Source organism: Solea solea, chromosome 12, assembly GCF_958295425.1.
Source record: "Solea solea chromosome 12, fSolSol10.1, whole genome shotgun sequence".
Lineage (NCBI taxonomy): Eukaryota > Metazoa > Chordata > Actinopteri > Pleuronectiformes > Soleidae > Solea > Solea solea.
Genome location: NC_081145.1, coordinates 4648638 through 4673024, shown reverse-complemented (window position 1 = coordinate 4673024; position 24387 = coordinate 4648638). Strand labels below are relative to the sequence as shown.

Here is a 24387-nt window from a genome sequence, read left to right as displayed (position 1 = left end):
AGAATATTATGTCTACCTTCAAACAGGTTCCAAAGTAGCGATTTCAGCAAATACAGAAGATACACACACGTATAAAATACAGTACAAAATAATCAAAATGTCCTGCAGTTTAGACCTAAAGGTATTTTCCTCGCTAAATAGAGAAGAAAACAAACATGTAACCCATTACAAACTTGTGTTTTTTTTACTAAAATGTATATGAGTAGTCATGAGTTATGATATTTAATAAACTAATCTCCACTGCTTGCTGCTTCATAAGGGAGACAGTATCCTCCAGCCACCCATATTGCTACTGACACTAATGAATTCCCTGGCTGTGCTGGAATAGCTTTGATGCCACACTAAATCTGCACCCAGTGATGATTTCATCTCATCAGGACAGCACAGGTGAAATATCAATCAATTCATGAAATAACACATGAAAAAGTACAATATACTGTATATGCAGTGATGTAAATAGGCGTAAGTCCATCTCCTTATACGTTCAAACAACCACCATGTATCTTTTTGTCAATAAAGAGATGTTACTTCCTTTAATATATATATAAACATGCTCTAATGCCTGAGATAGATTTGACCATGTCCATGGTTTGGTTAAAAGTTTGATTTGAAAGCAGCTTTTGCTTTCTAAGCAAACTGTTGCTGCTGAGCTATCACGCTCACGGGTCTGCAATCTTCACCACAGGAATGGTCAATTAATCATCATGCAACAAGAAGGATACAATACAATAGATTAAATGTGTAAAATTGACTAAATTTAGAGGTTTCCAGATATATTACAAAATCAATACATTGCTAAATAGATTGCTAGATCCCAACAGAGATGGCAGGAAGGACCACTAGATAGATTTTCTAGATCCCAAGAAAGTAAAATCACAAGATAGATAGCTAGATCAAGAGATAGATGGCTGGAAAGATCACTGGATGAATAGATTGATAGATAGATTACTAAAATGACAGATATATTGCTAGATAGATTGATAGAGTTTTAGACCGATTGCTAAATCGATTTCCATATCACTAGACGGATAGATAGATATGGTTGAAAGATTTTTTGAGAGATCGCTAAATAGATTTCCAGATCATTAGATGGATAGATGGATTACAAGATCAATCGCTATAGATTATATATAGATAATTTGCTTGAAATATTGCTAGATCACTGCTAAACATATTGCAATATGGATCAATATATTGACACATTGAACGAGAGGACAATCACAAGGTTTTTGTAAAAGTGTAACATTTTCAAACTAGATCAGCAGATCGACCACAAACTAACCAACATTTACTTAGGAAGACCTTTATGGACATTTATGCAATAGCTATCAATATTGATATTGGTATATTTTACCATGATATCCTTTCTGCTCACATTGCTCAGCAACATGTACTGTCTCTCTCTATCTCATGTGCTATGTCCTTCACTGCATGGACCAACAGATGTGGCTTTTGTGGTGAGCTTTCCATCATCTGATTCTAAACCTACATTCATCTCAGGCATATGACCTGCTGCTGCCTACAGAAGGTGATTTCATTGACTTGCCTTACCACTTTGCCCAGAAAACCCAATTTTCTCCAGCTGAGCAAAGGGTATTCCTGGAACATTTATAGGGTGGAGATCAAATTGAAGATCCAAAACCTCAATAACGCTTGAATCCTCTGTCTCTCCTTTTCCCCTCCTCCAGATATATAAAGCCCATACTGCTGCATATGGGTCCATAATCTGACACTATGTACAGAACTAGTGTGAGTGCATTCAAAGGTCAACATTGCTATTCTAAATGGACACTTTACATCCAAATGAAGTCTCTCACCGATGGTTTTAAAGTGAAAAAGCCTTCATTTTTTTCAGGGCTTAAGACATTAAAGAAAATACACACCAATGTGGTTCACCTCATGCCTTTATCCGGGCGTGGATACCACATTACATTTAAGTTTCTATGTACCAATGACTGTATACTAGTCTGAAGTAGAAATTTTGAAATGTGATGAATCCGACAATTGTTGCAAGGGAAAACTGACATATTTGTATAATTAGGAAGCTTAAATCACAGTGAACTTAAATTAATATCATTAGCTAAATTATGGTAAAACATTTTGACCCACAAAATTGACAGCAATGCAACGGCTATGTGAGGTTTAAGATATGTGAGATTGGATATATAAAATATGTGATGGTGGGTAACACTACTTTTATTTAAGTAGCTCAAACCATTTGCCAAAAAGGTTTGTGACCCCTGAATAACTTGGCTAACTCCAACCTGAATTCTAAGTCCTCACCTCTTGTTATCAAGATTGATATACACAAACAAACATAACAGGATGAGCCGATACAATACTCAGTATCAGTATCACTATCGGTCCGACACTATACAACATCATTGGATCGGATATCGGACGGTTAAAGGTGTAAAATCTGATACAATCCAAAAATCCTATATAGTGCATGCTTTGCACATGCTACTATGCACAGACTGTAAAAGTGTAAATAAAAATCATCAAAAGCTTATTTCTTCTCAAAAGTTTATGTCTTCTTCATGGGAAAGGGATATCTTATGCACAGTTGTAATTTTTTGCTTTTTTAAATAATTTGAAATAACTAGCACAAAGTTTGTGAAAAGATGAACAGTTGAAAGGTCTAAAATGACTGTATCATACTGATATTGGTATTGGTACACACTGTGATCTTGGTATCGCACTTGAAAAAAGTGGTAGTCATGGCAGCCAGCAATAATTATGGTCAGAGAGGAGTGTCAGGGAAAAAAAATGACAAAGTCATACTACGTTGGCAATAAACCAGGCTTGCACTCCTGCATTTAACAGCCGTGTGTGTGTCCGTCCCTGTGGCTGGGGTCAGAGAAAATGTGAAGTGCATAACCTTGGGGCCAGACGGTTCCCCAGCAGGCCGGGGGCCATGCTGAGGAATTAACTAAATTCTGCTGCCCTTCCAAATCTCTGCTGACACACCACATCCCACTGCACACTCATTACAGAATATTTAAACACAGACACACGGACAGCCAGTCGCACAATGACACAGTTAATAAAAGCACAAGCAAAAGTGACGCAATGACAATGCAGCCTGGTGAGGGAAACTATCCTGAAACTGGTCTTGTATTTTGGGGATTATTATTACCAACGTATGCTTAACAGTGGGTGGGATTGGTGCCTGAGGTAGATATCAAGGTAGATATTGAGGGTTAGCAGAGCGACTATGTAGCAAAAGTCAACGATGTTGCTTCAATGATGACGATGTAATGTCACACATTGTTATTTGCACTTTGTTCAACAAAAAACAGAGATACCAACCTTGCCCAAGAGCTGTTCGAAGAAAATGATAAGCATCGCCACATATGTGTGAGTTAGTGTGTGACTCATCATGAAGCATTTGTCCTGGGGAAGCATCCTGAAGCAAAACACTACTGTATATTCATCTCTCCTTGTGCGGCACACTAAGACGCGAGCATCACTCAACTTCTTAAAATGTCAGAATACAGGAAAAGAAAGTGGCTCATGCATAATAAATAACTCGACCACAGCAAAGAGATTCACCAGACAATCCTTAAGTCATTGACATTCAACTTTTCTTGTGTTAATGTCAGAGACACTCACAAGAATCAAATTATTCTGAAACACTCAAGGTAAATGTCACCACGTGTTGATGACATGGTCAAGGATGTGCTTTCATCAAAACAAGTCGATTGCATTCTTTAATAAATGCACATCTGCTTATTTATAAACAGGAACATAAAAGCTTTTTTTTGTTTACACTACAGTAATTAAAGCCTACATTTTGCTGGCCTCGGTGAACCCAACCAAATCTGCTAACAGTTTGATTTCTCTCTGTAGATCCGTCTGGCAAGGACACGTTTGAAAAAAAAGAGGCTTTTTTTATTCTAGCACACTAGAGGCGGGTTTAACACGACAGAGAAGCAACATTTAGCAGTTTTGGTCTGGTCAGATGAAACTGGTGTTAGCCACGCTAACATGTTGCTAATGGGCTAAGGCAAAGTAGTTCAGCCACTTTAATTTCACAGTATAAAATACAACAACTGTAAAAACTATTGTTTTTCTCTGCTTATACATAAGCATACTTTTCTACTATTTTAGTGCTGTTTCCTACATATGGCTAGAGTTGACATCAATGACTACATCATGCATCAAAGTGATTATTAACAAACCTCAGCACATGAATCAGAAGACTCATTATCATGCTACAGCCACGTTTGGAGGTTTGCCTGCAGACAAAGGCTGTCAGCGTACAATATATGAATCCATTTCATGAGACGGGCGCTTTGTTCGTCTTCATCCCAAGGACACACAGCTTTGCCAAGAGACAGGGGAGTACGGGATAAATAAAATAAAAAGTTCTGTTATGTTGTTCCAGCTTCTTAAAACCATCATTTAACTAGGAGCTCATTTGCTCATCTGTAATGAATATATCATGATGTATTGATTCATCAGCTGCATATATGGTTGCCACAAGGACTGCACAATATATCGGGAAAATATCGCCATTGCCCACTTTGAAATCTGAAAATTGTGAGGACCAAAAAACTTCAATAACACAGGAAGTGAGGCCATTTTGTGGTAGTGAGGACACTATGCTTGGTTTCCACTTTCAGTCATACCTTAAAGTTACTGTTTAAGGGTTAGGAACTTGGTTTTAGGGGATTAGGTTTAAGTTAAGGGGTAGGTTTAGGCCATTTGGTTGGGATGGTTGTGACTGCAACATGTCACTGAGTGTCCTCATTTGAACGCTGTACAAGAATATTAGTGTGTGTGTGTGTGTGTGTACTCACAGCCATCATAGATGTCAGTGGGGATGTGGACAGCCGTGTGGTTGTGATCAGTCAGACGTCTAAATAGCAGGTCCTCTTTAAAATCTGGTCGGATCCTGTATTTTCTTCCTTCCGTCTCATTTGCATCCAGCTGGAGGTAAAAAAAAGAAAAAGAAAAAACAAAGATAAAGATGTAGACTGACACTGACTGTACTTTAAAGACATCATACACGGCATCTTCCTCCTCGCCGCTGCAGCATCATCACATCGTGACAAATAAAGATTGTCCTTTATTAGTCACACAGTGGGAAAATTAGGAAAGCTACAGCAAATGTAATGCCCTTTAAACACCAGGAAATATAGGAAATAAACAAGATGATAAAAAGGAACATTATATACAGACTGTAATCAGAATATGTACAGCAACCATATTATGTACAGAGTAAAATGTGAAGTGTAAATCATTTCACATGAGGACATTCCATGGTGTTTATTTCACAGTTATAAGAATAAATGTGAGAAATAATGCATGAACATATGTTTCTTTATAAATACAGGAACTTAACAAGAGTCTGATTGAAGAGCATCCACTTTCATTGCTGAACTCTTCACACTCTTCACACTCTTCACACCCTCTCAACGTGTTCAGGAAAACACAGCCTCGTCAGCTGCATATACTAGTGCAGTATATAGATGTATTTATTTTTTTTACCCATTTTCTGTCATCTTAACTTGGGAGGTACATAAGACAACAACCATTGCCTACATATGTGCACTGTGTGCAGATTCACAACAGCTTCCTACCTACATTCGCCCATTTACATCAGAGACAGCAGTGCAGATGCAGGAGATAGATGAAGGAAACCATGATGAGATATGGAGAGAAGAAAGCAAGGGAGAGAGGGAAGCGTGGTGTCGGTGGGGTAAAGAAAGAGAGGAACAAGAAAGAGGGGGGAGGGAGAGAGAAAGAGGGAGTAAGAACAGTCACTTCCTAATAAAGCAGCAGTGCAGCCACCTCATACATCTCATCTGTCAATTAGAGAAGAACATGGCAGAAACCTCTTCACCTGAGAGAGGGTGGAAGCTATGTGGAATGAAAAGAGGCAAAAGAGGGAGGGACTGCGGTAAAAAGGCTGAGGCGGCGATGGAAACCGTGAGTGAGAGAGAAAAAAACCAGACATATAAGACATGAATAGAAGGAGAAGAATGGTGGAGAGGAGCGAGTCCATGTTCCAGGCTCGTGCTCCGAGTGTGACCTGTGTGTTTGCGGGGGCTTAAATGGAAGGAGAGCAAATGGGCAAAAAGGAGAAAAAAAAAAAAAAGAAGCACACTCACATTGTCCTTTGCGTTGTAGTAGGCGATTTCATCATCCTGTAAACAAGCACAGATATCACTTTGGGCATGCTTTAAGGCTGTTTCACAAAGAAACCTAACATTAATGTTAAATTAATGAATTTATAAACTGTTTTCTTTCCCCTTATGTTTGTAGCAGGCAACTCCATTCGTCCCCAGTTATGTGTTAATGAAGACACTAATCTCTGCTACTAATCGAATAAATCCTGTTTGAGTAAAACTGGGTGTCCTTTATTTCGCTGTGTCTGTGTCCGTGTGTAGCTGGAGTCATTAGCAATGCTCCAGGGAACAATTGTACAGCCATTGAGAAAGCAACACAGCAATTCACAGCTCAGATACACATACATAACTGTCTCTGTGTCACCTATCCCCAAACCCACTGCTGCTTTTCTCTCTGTTAATCTCCCACTGTGGTTCTTAGAAAGCAGAGTATCCGTCATTTAAAATGAGAAACATGACATGCCATAACGACATGTATATGCGAATGTGCGTTAAAGCTATTAAGTCATAGAAGTGTAATCACTGCTAATTACACGCAGATGCCAACATATTAAACCTCCTCGGACGATTTATGGTGAGTAAATTTAGACTACGTGCCTTGTGTTTGCAATAGATGTGTGTGTGTGTGTGTTCTTTTCTGGCATAAACACTACCCTTGTCAGGACCTGTAGTCCACAACCTGGTCCTAATGAGGCAGAACCTCATTTTTGAGGAACTGGTTAAGTTTAGGGCTAAGATTTGAATTGTGGTTAGGTTAAGGTAAGGGTTAGGCGTTAACTTGTTATGGTTATGGTTAATTGTTTAGGCTGTCCAAATCAATAGAAGGTGAGCGACACCCTCTTTTACCAACAAAAGAATTCAACTGAAAAAAGAAGAAAAATGGCTGGTCAACACAAAAATGTTTATTGTATTCGAAACAAATGGACATAGTCTTCCAGATTTCTTGTAATTTTTAAATTAAATGTATTTGTATTTATTTATAGTGATTTTGAGTGGTGCACTTTGGCAAAGACAGTGATTGGTTCCCAAATTATTCAGCCCACTTCTCGGCCGTGAACCAATTCTGCCGCTGCGTCTATCAATCAGTCGACGTCTACATTGCAAATGCAAATACTCTTTTCCATTTGTGATGTGAGCCAATAAAGAGCTTGAGTGAAATGTGGATATTAGTCCTGACTGCTGAATCAAGTTTCACTACAGTGTAACTCTCCATTTCAGTTCTGCCTGATATGTAACTATAGAGCTCAGGCACGATAGTATCAGTATGATATCGGTATGATAGATATTGGCTTTAAAATGTATTATCCGAAATCGGCAAAAACACCACGATCTGCCAATATGACTAATGATTACAACAGCTACCTCCTTGAAAGTCCTCCAATATTTGACTCCAAAAAGTCAAATATTGTGCGTACCGATAGTAGCTAATGTCACACAACCAAAGTGACTTCCATCCATTTTGGCAGAGAATGACGCCATTTATGTCCATATACATATACAGTATAACCAGCAGCATATATGTCAGCAAACTTGTCTCTACACCGGTTTTGTTTTCATAAAAAGTGAAGATGGTGGATGGCCAAAGCAACCAAGATGCCAAAGCAGTTGTGGACAGGCTAATGGGAGAACATTTTACTGAGATAGTGAGGATGGCAGAGGCGGATCACTGCTAAAAAACACATTCAAAGTGAGGGTAGAAAATGAAGTAATGCACCCACAGACAATGGTTTCCACTTGTAGAGCGATAATGTCATATCAGGTGCTTGTTAGTCATGACGCTGATGTTTGCATCCATATTCACAGTTTCACTGAAGCGGAAACCTTAGGGGAAATGTATCTTACAACAATTGTTGTGTTTTTACACTTCTTACTGATGTTAAAGTGTGTGTATGTAAGGCCTTACTGTATATTAAGACGCACTGACGTTAATAAAACATTGACAAAGTAAGGGACACAATTGTTACTTAAGTTTCTCTTGAGTTTCCCCCAAACTGCCGAAAACCAAGAAGCTGCAGTAGATGAAGATGCCGACTTTAGTGTCTTTACAGACTCCAAAGCTAAATTCACTCAAATACCCTATTTATTTGACATGCTTTTATTGTGATATGTAAGCATTCGCTGGGGTAGAATAAGGGGAAGTTTATCAGATCTAATGGCTATTTCCATAGTCGTGAAAAGCACCTGGGGTAGCATAAGGATCAGATATATTCAGTCTGTCACGTTCTGTGATAGAACGTTAAATCTCTGCAGATTCAAAGCTAACTGTGAACTCTTAAAGCTTGAAAATGGCTTTCCCTACCAACATGGCGCTGTGAGCAAACTGAGTCACGAGGTGTCAAATCAAAACCAATTCATGGTTATGTATAAAATAATAGAATCATTTTGAAGACAAATGAAATGTATATTTTGTACCTTGAAAAGTAAAAGCAGAGCTAGATTTGTATTTACACTTTCTGCATCATTGAGATTTAAAAGAAACCTTATACTATAAAAGCATAACACACTCTTTTATAATGTAGAGTTTCTTAAAGGTTAAACATGTGAGCCCATTCGCCAGCGAGTCCCAACAACAATCCCAATGATATTATGCATGAACATTGTGTGTGAAAGCACGCGTCCTTCTGTTACCTCAAAATCATCCTTCCACGCATGTGCCATCTGCAGTTTCTCGGCAGCTGTGGCCAGTTTCTGGGGAGTGAAAAATGACAAGGATTTAGATGGGACACTGCACACAGTCTGCACCTGTCTATTAATAGCAAACCTGAGCAAAAGCAAGTATGTTAAAAGGCACAATGGAGACTATTCCAAAGACAGAGTCATTATTATGATGTCACTTGCAGAGCACAAACCACAGGGCTATCATGGTCTGTTCACTGATGGGCCGCACCACAGAGTCCAATAATGTCAAAATGAAAAGGCTGTACAGGAGAATGGTGTGTGTGTGTGTTAGAAGGATAGAATGAGTGAAAAAGGTATTAAGAGTAACAGGGTTGTCAACAGAGTTAAGAAAAAGCAGATCATTGTATAAAGAGCAAAAGGATCACTAGGTGAGAAGATGTCTATCATATTAGAGTCTGCTAAATATCAAGGGGACATAATCCAGTTTTAGAGCTAGCCATAGTACAATTACAGCATCAACTGTATATATATAACTGACCTGTCAAAGTCTTTTGACCATGTCAATCATCAGATTTGGCTCTGCTATGCGTCAATGAAGCTTCCTTCAAGACTAACTTTCTGAGACAACACAATGCACTGATGTCTTGCACCTAAATCCAAAGGTCCTTGGATTAGTGAATGGCATACCACCCACAAGGCTCAGTTTTAGGACCATTGTTGTTTTCTCTGTCTGGCAAGGACACTGTTGTGGCCAACTACAGAATCTCCCAAAAAAATGGAACCAATCTTTTTTTTTTTTTGCGCTGGTGTGATTAAGGCGGGCTTAACATGATGATGATGAGAGAGAAGTGACATCCGACACAGCAGCCACCGAAGTGCAGCTGTCCTTTAATTAGGTGGAATCCCACATGCACACAGGGAGAACATGCACACTCCACACAGATAGGCCCTTGGTGGAACCACTATTTGAACCAGTGACCTTCTTGCTGTGAGGCAACAATGCTAGCCACTGCGCCTTCTAGGATCACACCTACTCATTAATTTTTCATTTTTTCAAAAGAAAACATCACTGATCTTTATCACTGTGCCAACAAACAATAGTCTTTTCTCTACGGCACAATGACACAACTCAAGTGTGGAAAAAAAGAAATTACAATTGTTTCTCACATCTCCTGCTCAAAGCTTCATTTCTACTCACACAGAAGTGGTTTTCATTTCTGTTGACAAGGCACGTGCAGGTAGAGAAGCAAACCAAAACAAATACTTCTGCTCAACTCTGTGTGTGGACACGTTCACCCAGGTAAATCCACACTGATCAAACCTGAGCCTGCTCAGTCTCTGAGACGTGGTAACATCAAGCCTGTGGAGGAAAGTGTTGTCCTTCACTGAACTCAAACACAACAACAAAGGCTTATAATAGCTTCAGAGAAACTCCACTCAGTGATGCATTATGAATGAATCATAGAATTTGGAAGATGAAGATTTGGCTCAAAGTTATTCTCATATCCATCTGCTGGACTGTAGAATCAAGCAACTATAACATCAGACATCCAAGATCTGTGCATGAGCCATAACTGGGTGAGATGCTTTTTCGTGCACAGTATGTTATTCTGTGCTCGCGCTGTGGGTATGACTGTGTTAAACTGCGTCTGTGACCATGTGTGTGCTGTCGGCAATGGTTCAATTCTTGTTTAACGGTCCCAATCCCTTTGGCCTCCAGTTCTGGGCTGTGTTCCAAACCTGTCTCCACCTCCTCTGCACTAGCTGTCAGCAGCTAAGTATAAACACTATTCCAGCCATAAACACACAGAGACACACACACAACGGCACAAATTAGTGATCGTGAAATTATCATGTTCACAAATAATGTGTTCACATTGCATCACGTAGTGAATCATATCGATTTATATGTGTAAACAAGTGCTGTGTTCAGTCGGGACAGTGGTAAAACTGTACCACTGATTTATGTCTACATCTGTTACTGTAATTAAAATATTTTACAAACATTTCTTCTGAACTTGGTGAGGAGATGAGAACCCATAAAAACGGGGGCATCCAAACTATTTAATTGCTCTAAGTGCCATTTTTCTTTGTCTTGTTACCACTTAAAATGTCCACATCCGCACTTCACTATTTCTTTGTGACCTTGCAAACAAAATAAAAGTATGAATATTAGATTGCTTTACCATATCAGGGGTTTTAGGAGAATAAAATGTAAGAGGAACCTAGGTACACATGGATGCTAGCGCGTAAATCCTTTTATTTTGCTGAGAATGCACCCACTTTGTGAGCGCTTTCTAAGCAAAACCTTGGTTCATATGAAGTTCTTTATGAAAGAAAAAACAGAAAAAATACGATTTAAGACTGTAATAATGTTCCACTTAATGGTCCAGTGTTTAAAAATAAGTGACATCTTATAGTGAGACCGCCAATTGAGACAAATGAAGGACTCCTCCACTCACCGCTCGCTTTCAAAGGAGTATAATGGCGCATTTCCACTGGCTCTACTCGCCTCGCCTCACCTCGCCTCGCCACGGTTTGAGTAGCGTTTCCACTAGCATAGTACCTGGTACAAGGTACTATTTTTAGTACCTGCTCCGGCGAGGTTCCAAGCGTGCTAAGTAGGTTCTATGCGATGATTGGCCGTTGACTGGCCCGTCAAAGGAAGAGACGTCCCACACACAAATCAAGCCGAACAGCGCCAAACTGTCACTTAAAACTACTTAACAATCCTAAAAACGTGGGTTAATCTCCAACAACTACCAGGGAAACCCCTATATTTAACAGGAGTCTTTTAAAGTGGAGTGGTGTATTTAGGGACAGTGCCGGCGATAAGTTAAAACTACTTAATCCTACATCCTACAAATGTGGGTTAATCTTCAACAACTACAGAAGTCTGGTGTAAAGTCACTAGTCACTTGTGTGTGTGTGTGTGTGTGTCGCGAATAAAACAAAGTCACTGCAGTTTCACTCAGCCATGCAGTGATGACTCCGGTGGGAATACGCCATAAGGGAATTACGGTGGCCTCCACACACAGAAAAGGATGTTGTTGTTCTTTGTTTGCCTTGGAAAGCAATTCCTTTAAATACACATTAAAGGTGTTCTCTTAAACCTTTGAAAAACCAACCAATTTTTATTTTAAAGTGATTCTACACTTTTTGTATATTTAAAAACATACACATTATATTCATTTTCTGTCAATAAACCATCCGAGCAGTTACACACCAGACCTTTGGGAAGAGTGTGTGCAGCAGTTCATATCTGAAAAGGCCACTTGCAGAAAGTCTCATCATTAAGCTCGAGTCAAATGTCAACTAATGTGCGTGTAACATCACTAGATGTTAATGTCGGGGAGTGTACCGAGTAAGTTTCAACCATTTCTTGAAATGCTACATTTGTTCAATACATAAAACTAGGGCTGGGCAAAACAGGCTCATCATGATACACTGATATGACTGATTGATCATTCAATATTGATATACCGCGATATAAATCAATATTACTGTAAGGCTGGGGGATATGGATTATAAATAATATATGGATCCTTTTTGTCTATATCCAGATATATGAGATATATCTGATTATAAAGCTGCACACTTGTTTTTTGACTTATGAAAAGATTTCTTTGGAAAGAAAGTTTGTGCTTCACTATACTATAAAATCTGTGATCCGTATTATAAAACACACTTATTGCCTTTCATTTTTCTTTAATACCTGCTTTATTTCTGTGGCTTTTTTGATGTTAAATTAAGGATATTTAACTTTGGTAATATTCTGCTACAACACAAATAATTAGATTTAAAATTAAATAGGTGACTATTTAAACATATTTTTTTCAATTCCATGTGTTTTTAATCAATATATATAATATTTCATGTATCATATTAAGTGTATGTCACACATGTATTCAATAAATGCCCTATATAAACATAGGTGATTGCTCTAAGACGTCTTAAAAAAATGTCTTAAAACAAATGCATTCCTAAAAGTGTGCTAGAAGACGATCAACTATATGTATGTACATTATTTCTTTCGTCTGACACAATTTTTTTTGCACAGTGCATTAAAACCAGTGATCTCTATGAGACAGCACAGCGTAGGTGATCAAGACGATGATTGGATCTCACTTTCACTCGCTCATCTTCTACCGCTTTATCCTTCACATGAGGGTTGCGGGAGTGCTGGTGCCAATCCCAGTTGACATATCCAATCCAATCCAACTTTATTTATAAAGCACTTTATAAAACAACAGTGTTGTACATCAGAGATCAATAAGACAAATACAATATAAAAATGACATCATAAACCTAACAGCAAACAATAAAACACACAATAAAACAATAAAATACTGTAGAAAGTATAAATACAACACAAATGAACAAGTCAAACAATACAACTATAAAAAAGGATAGATAGATATCATACTGGGTCGAAAACCAAAGAGTAAAAATGGGTTTAAAGATGTGTTTTAAAAGTGGACGGTGAGGGGGCGTGTCTAACATGCTGTGGAAGATTGTTCCACAATCTCGGGGCAGTGACCGAAAAAGCGAAAGAGCGAAAGGGTGTTGGGTTAAACCCGGGACAGATCGCCAGTCCATCACAGGGCCACATAAAGACAAATAACAACCCCTATGGTCAATTTAGAGTCTCCAATTTACCTAATCCCCTAATTTTCACAATCTGGACTGTGGGTGGAATCCAGACAACCTGGAGAAAACCCACGCACACACAGGGAGAACAAACTCAGAAAGGCCCTTTTTGTGACCCAGGTCTTCTTGTTGCAAAGGCACGAGTGCTATGGTGATTGGACAATCGTGACAAAATCGTCAATTCCAGGGAAGCTCAGTGTCTCTGGGAGTCAATGTAGGAGTGGCCAGGCGCAGTCGCTGGGCTGATGCATGGAATCACTTTTTGATTGACATATGTATGAATAACACCGGATCCTTCGTCTCAGCAGCCACATTGTGTGTTACATTTTCTACAAAAAGGAACAGAGGGCAGGATTTTTGTATGAATAACTTCCCCTTCTTTCAAAGACCAGCAGCTTCCAGTGATATACAGTATGAAGGTCAGGAGATTGGTGGTTTGAGCCCCGGCTGTTCTCGTCTGTGTGTCTCCTTAGGCTAGACACTGACGTATACTGTATGAATGCATCTATAATGAAAGGAAAAACTCTAGCGTAAAGCACCTAAAGTAGCCATTGACATTAAAGAAGGGCTATGCACCTATGGACCATTTACTTACATACTACGCAGTGCTATGACTAATCCTGAATCACACCCTGCATCAAATGAGCATTTGAACATATGGATATATTGATTACAGATCCCCTCCTTTGCTCCAATGTTGCATGCAATGTGATACACGAGTGTCAGCAACAGCTTCTCATACGTCATCATTTGTGTGACATCAATGGAGAAGGATTTTGTGTCGAAATCCTTCCTCCTCACACTTACAGTATCTGAACACACACATACATACACACACACACACACACACACACACCTACACACACACACGCACACACCTCCTAAGAGAGCAGACACGGTTGTTAAAAATTCATGACAGGGCTTTGACAAGGCTCCTTTACCCTCTGGGAGATATGGGGGAGGGGGAGGAGACGTGTGTGAGGAAAGATACCTAATTACCCCCCTCTCTTCCCTCTGTCTCCCTCTCCATCTCGCTTTGTCAAACACACACACACACACACACACACAGAGGTTATCTGACGACCAAAAGAAGGCGGCCACACAGTGAAATGTGCTCTCGACTACAGAGTCAGGGTTGATTTGATGAGACGTCTCCCTGAGAGACAGTTCATCTCAGGGTTATACAGTGCAAGTTATTTGCTCTCGTTGTCAGTGATTAGTAAGTAAGGCCACCACAATTAAAGGGTTAAGCGTGTGCGATTCATTTTAAACATTTAACGACCTGCTATAAAAAAGATAAAGTAATTAATGCGTGTGTGATTTGTTTACTTCTTGTTGCAGGTGACCTTTAACCAAAGATGTCGCCACACCATCCAAACAAGAGGGAACAGACGGTCAGCACCTCTACACTCAGGCTTGATATCGATATGAACACGAGCTACAGTAAGTTTACATGGACAAGTAATCAGAACATAAGTCTGATCTGAATAAAAAAACATGTCATGTGAACATGCCAATCGGATAACTTTAATCTGATACGTTCCAAATGAGAGGTGCTGGTATGCTAATTGTCCATTGTTCTGTTATTGCACGGATGATGTATAGTAATGGTTGGATCATAGAATTAATCCATTCCAGTCTATTGGTTTGGAGTGTTTGAGAGTTTTCAGGTTAATTAATGTATTAATTCATACATCATCAAAGGGTTAACACAGTAATGACTATTAAATGTTGATGGAAATGCTGAATAAGCATTACTTAAGCAGAATTAAGCATTTATTAATAATTGTTAGGCTTTAATGAGGCTCCTAGGGTACCCTTATTGTAAAGTGGGTATATATATACATATATATACATATATATATATATATATATATTATATATATACATACATACATATAGACAGAGAGGGCGAGACTTTGAATGTAGATTGAAAGCACTAATTAGACAGGACAGCATAACACTATTATTAGAGTTTAGTTAATGAGATCATAGAGTCGTGCCGTATTAAATCTTTACAACATTTCTGGTATACAGTATGTTCTGAACATAGAAAAAAAGTATTTCTTCTTTTTCCAAAGACAAATCATTTTAAGCTGCATTTCACATATGGCAGATGTTATTTAAATGTGTCACCAGTACAACTTAATGATTATATGTGTCTGAACATTATCCATCAGAAACTCATGCATCTGATGATCATAATCACTGTCTGTTTTCATTATTCATTTGATTTCATTGTTTCTTCAAACACATCAAAACTCACTTTCCACATTCTGGTTCTGTTGCTTTGTTTTCCTTGCAGTGTGTGCACGAGAAGTTAAGAAAAGCTCAGCTTTTCATTTGGCAGTGCACAAATACCCAAATATTTGCGCAATTCCACTTCCACTCTATACAGTTTTAGCACTACTCGACTCAACTCAACTTTTCTTTTTGCTTTTCCAAGCTGGTACTTGGTGTTTTTATGGTTCCTGCTCTGTCTGCGAATCACAACCCGTTCTGTCGTATTTCAGTTCAGTGACTGTGTCAGATGGAGTTTGTAAAACAGAACTCAGATTACTGTTTTGATGTAACAAATAAAGAAAAACATGTGAGTTCTGCAGTTTAAGTTACTTTATCAAAAACTTGCCTTATTCTTGTACTTTTTTGCCACAAAAAAAACAACATCCACAAGCTCAATTTCTCAATTTGTCTTTCCACAGACACATGTCTGCGTGCTGTGGTTGTATTATTGTGTGTGCAGCAGCTCAGCTGGTTAGATGACAGGACAAATAGCATGTGCATTGAAGCTTTTTTTCTGAATATCACAGTAAAATGCAAGATGTGTGCGGGTAACAAGTGTCTGTCAACTGCGAGGAACTCACACACCTGTGGGCTAAAGCTGCTAGGAAGAGGAGGATGACGGTTTGACAGCAGCGTCCTCCAGCCATGAGACAACCAACCTTTAACCAGGCTAAAGTTGTCACTCTGAGGGACACTGATGAGCTTGTAGCAGGCGGACTTTCCTATCTTTCGACTTTCTAAAATTATCAACAAATGGAAAAGCATCAAACTGAAAAACATTTGCTGCTTCTACTAATTTAACTCGAACATAGAAATAGAACTGAAAATGGCTGTAGAAGGATAGAGGAGTTACTTTTACAGATGATAACTTTGGAACCTAACAAATACTTGTGTAACTGCGGGAACATTGTAACATAACTAGCTGTCTTAAGTGTTAACATCACACTAAGAGTTCAACATATAGAATTAAATTGACTCTTTACATGTTACCTTAAAACTACTATACTGTAGTAAAAATCACAGTAGAATAATCATGTGACGCGACTGTGACTGTATTTTCCAAATAATACAATGTCAAGTATTAAATTGACTCTGTTGTTCAGAATCCTGAGGAGAGATCTGTGTCTGCCTCGGCCTGCGAAACAACGGGAGCCTGACACAGACACACAGACCAGTCGCAGTGGAGAAAGTTAAACGTAAAGTGATGCTGACAATAGTTTTTACCTGAAGTGCAACAAGACTTAAGCTTGTGTTAACTTTCCTGCCTATCGCTTATAGACTGTGGTCAGAAAGAGGAGATATTTTCCTCCAGGACAGAAGCTGTAGCTGCTTCAGTCTGACACTTTAAATTAAAATACAATTTTTTAGCTACGCAAAAATACTCTAAAACAGAGTCTAAGTGTACTTTAATCTTATAGATATAAGAATTATAAAATTGCACAGACTGATTAAAATAAATGTTTTTGGCCTTAATGCTCTCCTATATTTGGTTTCTTTTAGGGCAATGTTTTAACACGGAGAGACTATTTGGTGGCACCGTATATTGTTAAATATCAATGAATCGTGATCAAATCTGATGATTTTATTGTAAAAAAAACCTTGTATATGTATACGATATGTTTGCCATATCGCCCACCGCCCCTACTCTGTCGCCGGAGACGGTGAAACTGTGAAGAATCTATCAGTATTTACACCGCAAAGAGATCAGTGACCTTCTGTTAAAGCAGGTGGGACACAAGGTTTTTTATGTAAAGGCAGACAATTAAAGAGCCAAGCGAGAGCCTCAGGGGCCGTCCACACAGAAATCACACGCATGTGTCGGAGAGGTGTTCCCACCACGCGGAAACAGCCATTTAGGCGACTTCCAATGGTATCAGGGATATTTCCTGCTGTGTTTACGGGAAACTTTGTGGAAAACATTGTTTACATTTCGTGCCGTTTCCGTGTGGATGTGGCCTGAGGGCCCCGCAACACCAAATCCTGGGTTTTAGTTTCAACATAAGGTGATTTACAAACTTCGGGAACTGCGGGATAGTGCGTGACCCTGAAGCAGTGGTGACGTAGTGATGTTGTGTATCGCAGGAAGCTGTGATTGGTTGTTGTCATTATGACAATCATACGCATACTAAATGTCAGGCATAGCAAACACATTAGTGCTCAGTAAGGTGTTTCCTACACTGACAGCCATGAAATTGAGACTATATTTAAAACCCTGGGATACCATATTACTGCCCAATGCTACGGCTTGCATAACACACTCCCCATTACATGGTCTAACTGCTCATTAGTCTGCCTCTCCCAGACCCCAGCGCCACATCTTAACAAACCCACTCTATTGCTGAATGACTACAGGAGACCTTAAGAGAGCCACTCCTATTTCCGCAGCCCTAATGGGAAAATGGGTCTTCATTGAGACAGGGAATTGGCTCCACGGGGAGGTGGAGTGGTTTAAGGAATGAGCTGCTTCAGTGAGAAAATGCAGCAAATGGGAGAGGAAATTCATTAAAGCGTTGGGAAATCTAATAGAAGGAGGGAAAAACCTTCCATTCTATCCACAGGCAGCATTCCTCACACAAGTTGCAGTGCTATATTCTAATCCCAGTTGAACATAAAAACAACCAAGTCATGACCGCAACAACTGCTGTGCCCATCAATATTCCAACAGCCAAACAGAGCACGTAATGTAGTAGTTCTCATTCCATGCACCTTCCCTCCCTTCATGCCCACAGATGTATGAGAACATTATGCTGCAGCCACAGAGAGCACACGAACACGTTTGAGTGTCCTATACCTGCACGACCTCCAGAGAGAGAGAGAGGGATTTTACTACCCCACTCTCACCCGTCTTAGCTGTCATACCGACACGGCAGCACCCCGTGCATTTAGTGGGAAAGCAGAGCACAGCTTAAAGGATAGACGGGGAAAATGAGACAGGGTCTGCTAAACTTACAGAGTCCCCAAGACTCAGTGTGTGTGTGTGTGTGTGTGTGTGAGTGTGTGTGTCCACACGCCTAAAATCAATGGGTCTTTCAGAGCACACTGCCTTCTACCCCGACAACAATGCAATACTCATAAGACTCGTAAGAGTCTGAGACATCATTAACACCCACATCCAGTCTTATCCCTCCCTGCTTTATTTTCACACTCAGTACATTTACATAATGTCAGAAAAAAAGATTTAATTACTGTTTTTTTAGTTTGACAAAAATTGGATTAAATCAAATTTAAACACCTCCAGTTGGGGGGGCTGTACTCGTACTCTCAGGCACATCGTTTTCCATTACTTAGTAAATTTAACTTTTGTAAAACTGTTGAGATGTTTTATACACTAACACTATACACTATATATACATACAATATACACAATACACACAATATATACACTATAACTAGGTGCCAGCCATTTTTGTAGTTGTCACAAAAATGCTCTGCATACGTCATCCAGGTCATTGGTCCTATTACGTACGTTCATCTACCTCCGTAGGTCCCGCCTCTTGGAGATGAGAGGCGACTCCCCCCTTTCCAGAATCATACTCAATCTCATTTAAGTCTGAGATGCAGTTTGGTGTTAGCCAGGCTATTCATTCCCCACTCGTGATTGGATACTGGGACAAGGACAGTATTCCAATTAAATGGTGCAGTAACTGAGCATGGAAATGTGCTGAGTGTGTCCACATGAATGATGGCTGGTAATCTATACGTGACAATTAGTCCAAAGTCAAGAGATGGAAGGGGGGGGGAGAAAGTTGTACAAATGGGTCTATATGAGAATCAGAGAACAGCAAATGGAAGAGGAGAATGCACAAAGAGCAAATGGATGAAATGCAAACTACAGTCCGAAGAGAAAGAAAGACGAGACTCAGCATAATAGTGTTTGTTGTTCTCATTAACAGCCAGCTTATGAAAACAAGCAATAAAAACCAATATATTTATATATCCTGTGTGCATGTCTGTTGACTGCATTAATATCGGTGCATGTTTATAAACAGGAATAACCAAATGTGGAGAAATTGAGGGCAACAAGAAATGGAAAACAGTGGAGACAGACACCGAATGTGGAACAAACACTGGCAGACAGGAGCGAGTGTAAAAGAAGAAGAATACAAAGGGCAGGGGAAAAAGAGTTGCATGGAGAGTGGAGATGCAGTTTATTCAGACAGGAGAGTACGATAACAGACAGATAGAGGGCAGGAAAGATAAAGAAAGGTTGATTTTAAATTCCATCTTGACAGAGATGTGTGACAAAAGGCAAAGAGCTGTCCACAGGAGAATTACAGCGGACTGGAGGAGGTGACAGAAAGAAAGGGATGCGAGGTTTGAGGGGGAGAAAAAGAAAAGGGATTCATTCTTATTTTCCATGGGTCTTATATTCCCAGATTAAAATGCCACATAATGGAAACATGACAAAAGGTCATGTGTTTGCAGGGCACCAAGTTCCGAAGCACTATATATAGGTGACAAATTTAGGGGGAAAAAAAGGAAAAAGGGAATTTGCCTCCAGCATTAAGTCTACAAATCAAGAAAGAACTGTACTGGAGAGATCGATCACTATTCTGCCTAAAGATATGAACTCATTTGGTTTGTTGATGATGCTTTTAGAAAACACTCCAACAAATCTCATTCCCAGTGGGGAAGTGTTTAATCAGCATTCACTCCCAGGTCAAATTACTCTGCAATACGTGTGGGCTTCCGTCGCCTTTGGCTCCTTTGGCATTTGCAAGACTTGGGTGAACACGTTGATTTCTTTTCCATCTTCTTAATATTGGCAATGTTTCTGTCACGAGGCTATGACATATCCAGCCGTTGGTATGTAAATACCCATGAATGTTTTTTTTTGTTTTTCTCTTTACCACGTTGGACAGCACTACATATTGTTTTTCATCATTCCGATTCATTTAAAGATCCACTACAAAGTGTTTGTTTTGATATGCAATGATATCAAGTTCACAATAAAAACATATTTATGATGAAAAGTGTATGCATAAATATCAAAAAAGGCTGATATAACACATTATAAATTCATATTAAGTGGCGGGCCTGTCCTAAACCACGCCTACAAAAAAAGAAAACGCTCCTCACGACACAACGCAGCATCCAAATCCTGTCCCTCTATCAGGATCATGCTTCCAGGTCTGTTCACACCACACGACTCTCAGAGTTTCACAGAGGAATGTGCTTACACTGTATTTCCTGTGATCTGGAGTCTTTGCAGAGCCGTTGATTGATGCCTCGCCACAAAAACACATGTGGTCACAAAACACAAGTGAGGAGGTGAAGTGGGGAATGATGATTCATGATTCATCTCAGAAAGTCAACTATTGAACTTCTCTCTGTCCTATTTTTAGACGTCGTGTTTCTCTTTCCCCTTCTCGCTCTTCTTCACTCTCATAAGCGACATTGTTTCCCTGTTCAGGTTTACTTAGGTTCATTGTTATGTAACTACTAAAAGAATCATAAGTCTGTTTAATTGAATTTGGTAAATCCATGCAGGATCTGACACTCTACCATGAGACTAAATTTAGACCGGATTTGATCCGGATTGCAGATTTGGCAGCAATTTCAATCTCATCATTTTTTTTAACTGATATTACAAATAAAGATTCAACTTTTTGCGGATTAGCAAAACAAATAAATCAATTGATGTTTCAGTGCTCACACTCACAAGAGCTATTATCGCAATATTTGATTTTGCAAATATGCAATATATCACAATATCATATCATATCATGACTTAAATATCATGACTTTGACATTGTATCGTGGTGTTTCTGGCAATTCCCACCCCTGTGTGTGTCCCCTAATGTGAGGCTAAAAAAAGATGTTTGTCAGCTCTGTATTGTGAGGAAATTGTCAGTTTTCCATCACTGCCATATGGGAATCTTATAAAACTTAATTAAATTGGCATAGTTTTTGTGCTTTAAAGTGTTTTTGAAGACGTGCAAAAAAAAGAAAGAAATATATACCGTGAAATATTTTGACTTGAAACTGTCCCAAACACAATTGGACGGTTAATGTGTGTTAAAACAATCATGACACAGGAGTCTCATAGGAGGGGGTGATGTGTGAAGAGAGGAGGAGAGAGTGTGACAGAGAGAGAGAACAGGATATCTGCAGAGCCCAGGGGACAGCAGCGCTGCTCCACATGACTTCTCTCTGAGGCCAAAGCCTCCAATGGAAACAGTAAATCTACAGCTGCTCCTCATCTCATACCTTCTTTTTTTCACTCTTTTGTTCTCATGTATATTTAGAGTTGTGTGTATTCCACTGTTCCACACTAAATGTATTGTATCTGATCAGACAGCTTACATTTATTCGGAAATCTCTGTTTAGAGCATTGAACTTTTATTTTTCTTTATATCATTGTTACTCATTGATTTATTGATGGTTTAGACTTCATGGGAACACATTTTGATTCGCTGGGTTCTGAAAAAAACTGCCTGAAATGATTTATTTGACATTTAGTTTGACATCTGTCTAAGGTGATATGTTAAACTTGTTAGCAGCACTGAACATGCCCTCACACCTGCTGCATGCTATTCCTGCAAGCATATTTTTGGCCACTACCATGGTTGCCACGGTAACCTGGTAATCTGCATACAGATCAAAGGAAGGTGACAGCAGTGTCTAACTGGGCGGAAGCCTGGTGTGTGGCTAGTGGGAACACACAATGTGAAAATCAGTTTTTAACTATAGTTCCTGCAAAATTCATCAGGATCGCCCTAAACCTTGGTTACGTCCTCATTTTTGCAACCAAGATGGGCGAGCTCAAATAGTGATGCACATACAATAGGGCCTTTGCACCAAACGATCTTCAGGTCTTAATTAGTTTACCTTTAAAGAAAAGGCTTTAAAGAGGTCCAGGTGTGTATAAAAACTCTTCAACAACAGCCACAACTTAAATTCCCAGACCACCCTATATCCTGATATCACCATGGCACCACCCTAATATCCATGACACAGATCACTGATAAAAAAAAAGTGGGCATACTGCTCCTGAGTAAAAATGGATGGATGGACATAGATAATAAAATAAGGCCCATATGAGTGTGGTTTTGTCCAATAGTAAAAATGTGAACATGACACAAATTGCGATTCTAGAGGCTTCAAAATGAAAGTTCAGATTTGTATTGGTAACATTGCGGCCAATCTGTGTCCGATCTCTTCAGACATTATCAGTAGAGAACAATTCGATCCCACGCTTACAGCAGTGTGGCTCCGGCTCCACTGATGCTGGTGCTGCTCTCAGCTGTGGACCAAACTTGCAGGCTGTGTGTGAGGAGCCGTCCCAGCAGGTGTCCGCTATTAGGTCTTGTAATAGAAGTATCTTATGCTGCTACTGTGACTGTGCACAGGAGTCTGTATAATGTAATGTGTGTCTTGTTTGCAGATGCACACAACTGTGCATTATGCATGTTTTTCCAGTGCCTTTGCCATTGATACTTTGTACAGTGGTTAACCAGGGAACGGGAATAAGTGAAGCACATACTACGAACACAAATAATACTACATATTACTAAAAAATACATTTAAAAAATGTTATGTTATGAACCTGCTTGTAAGGGTAAAGGGAAGTCACAAAAAATGTAAATCAGATGAAAAAATGAAAAAGAATGTTCATTTTACTGAAGGCATTAAATAAACAATGACATAGAGGGAACAGGGGATGGTTGCTGTTTAATACATGAAGTAATTATAACCCAAAGAGACATTTAAAACCAGAGCTTTTCCTTTAATAAATCGAAACCCCATGACCAAAATCAAAAATACATAAAACAACAACCTGTTCCTTGTGTTACTAAACAGAACAATCCTAAGGGTGTAAGCAAAGAAAACAACTAATCACTTATTGAAACTAAATGCCTGCATGTGTTTCCAGTAAACAAGACTTTCGAGAGTTACAAAGCCACAGTACGAGAATTAAAAAAAGTCACAATACAGATGTCCTCAATTGTCTGCTGAGGACACAGTTTGACCAGATTGAGCTGAATCTTCCAGGCGAATGGGTGTGGCAATCAGCAAATGAGCACAAGCAGACATACGGGTGCTGTTCCAAACTGGATGACAAGGTGTGCAGCAGGCCAGACCCAAGCAAGATTGGCATCATAGTCATTCATATAAATGTTTGTGTGTTTTCTGTCCTTTACCGCAGACTATGGCTATTTCTGTTGGGAGTGACCAGGATGCACAGGATGAGAAATGAGCATCAATGAGCAGAAAGGTTGAGATGGTTTGGTCACGTGCAGAGGAGGGACAGTGATTATATTGGACAAAGGATGTTGAAGATGGAGCTGCCGGACAGGAGGAAAAGAGGAAGACCACAGAGAAGGTTCATGGATGTTGTGAAGGAGGACGTGAGGACAGTTGGTGGACTCAAGGACTCAAGAAGAGGACACAAGGGGATAGAGCAAGATGGGGGCAGAAAATCTGCTGTGGCGACCCCGAAAGGGAGAAGCCAAAATAAGAAGGGTTCACATCTACAATACAACATTTTCATTTAAAACCATCTGTGTCACACAACACACATCACATGACCAATCGGGTACACTGTGCATGCACATGTTGTAAACGAGTTGATTCCCTCCACTGCCGTTCCTTCTTTTCAGACAGTAGAGTTCATCAATTTTCTTCCACTTTATCATAAGTTGACATTGTTGACAAAGTCCATCACAGGTCCAACGTACAGTCTCAAACAACCACT

General features: G+C 39.5%; 1 protein-coding gene across 4 annotated transcripts in view; it reads right to left on the bottom strand.

The window, feature by feature from the left end:
* The window catches only part of LOC131470240 (voltage-dependent calcium channel subunit alpha-2/delta-1), a 97179-nt gene that overhangs the window by 51753 nt on the left and 21039 nt on the right, over positions 1-24387 (bottom strand). For all 4 annotated transcript variants that reach the window (XM_058645938.1, XM_058645941.1, XM_058645937.1 and 1 more), the window contains exons 4-6: positions 8766-8825; positions 6120-6155; positions 4806-4935 (exon numbers count right to left, since the gene is read on the bottom strand). In XM_058645938.1, the coding sequence (XP_058501921.1) occupies positions 4806-4935; positions 6120-6155; positions 8766-8825 (226 nt within the window). The remainder of the gene's footprint in view (positions 1-4805; positions 4936-6119; positions 6156-8765; positions 8826-24387) is intronic.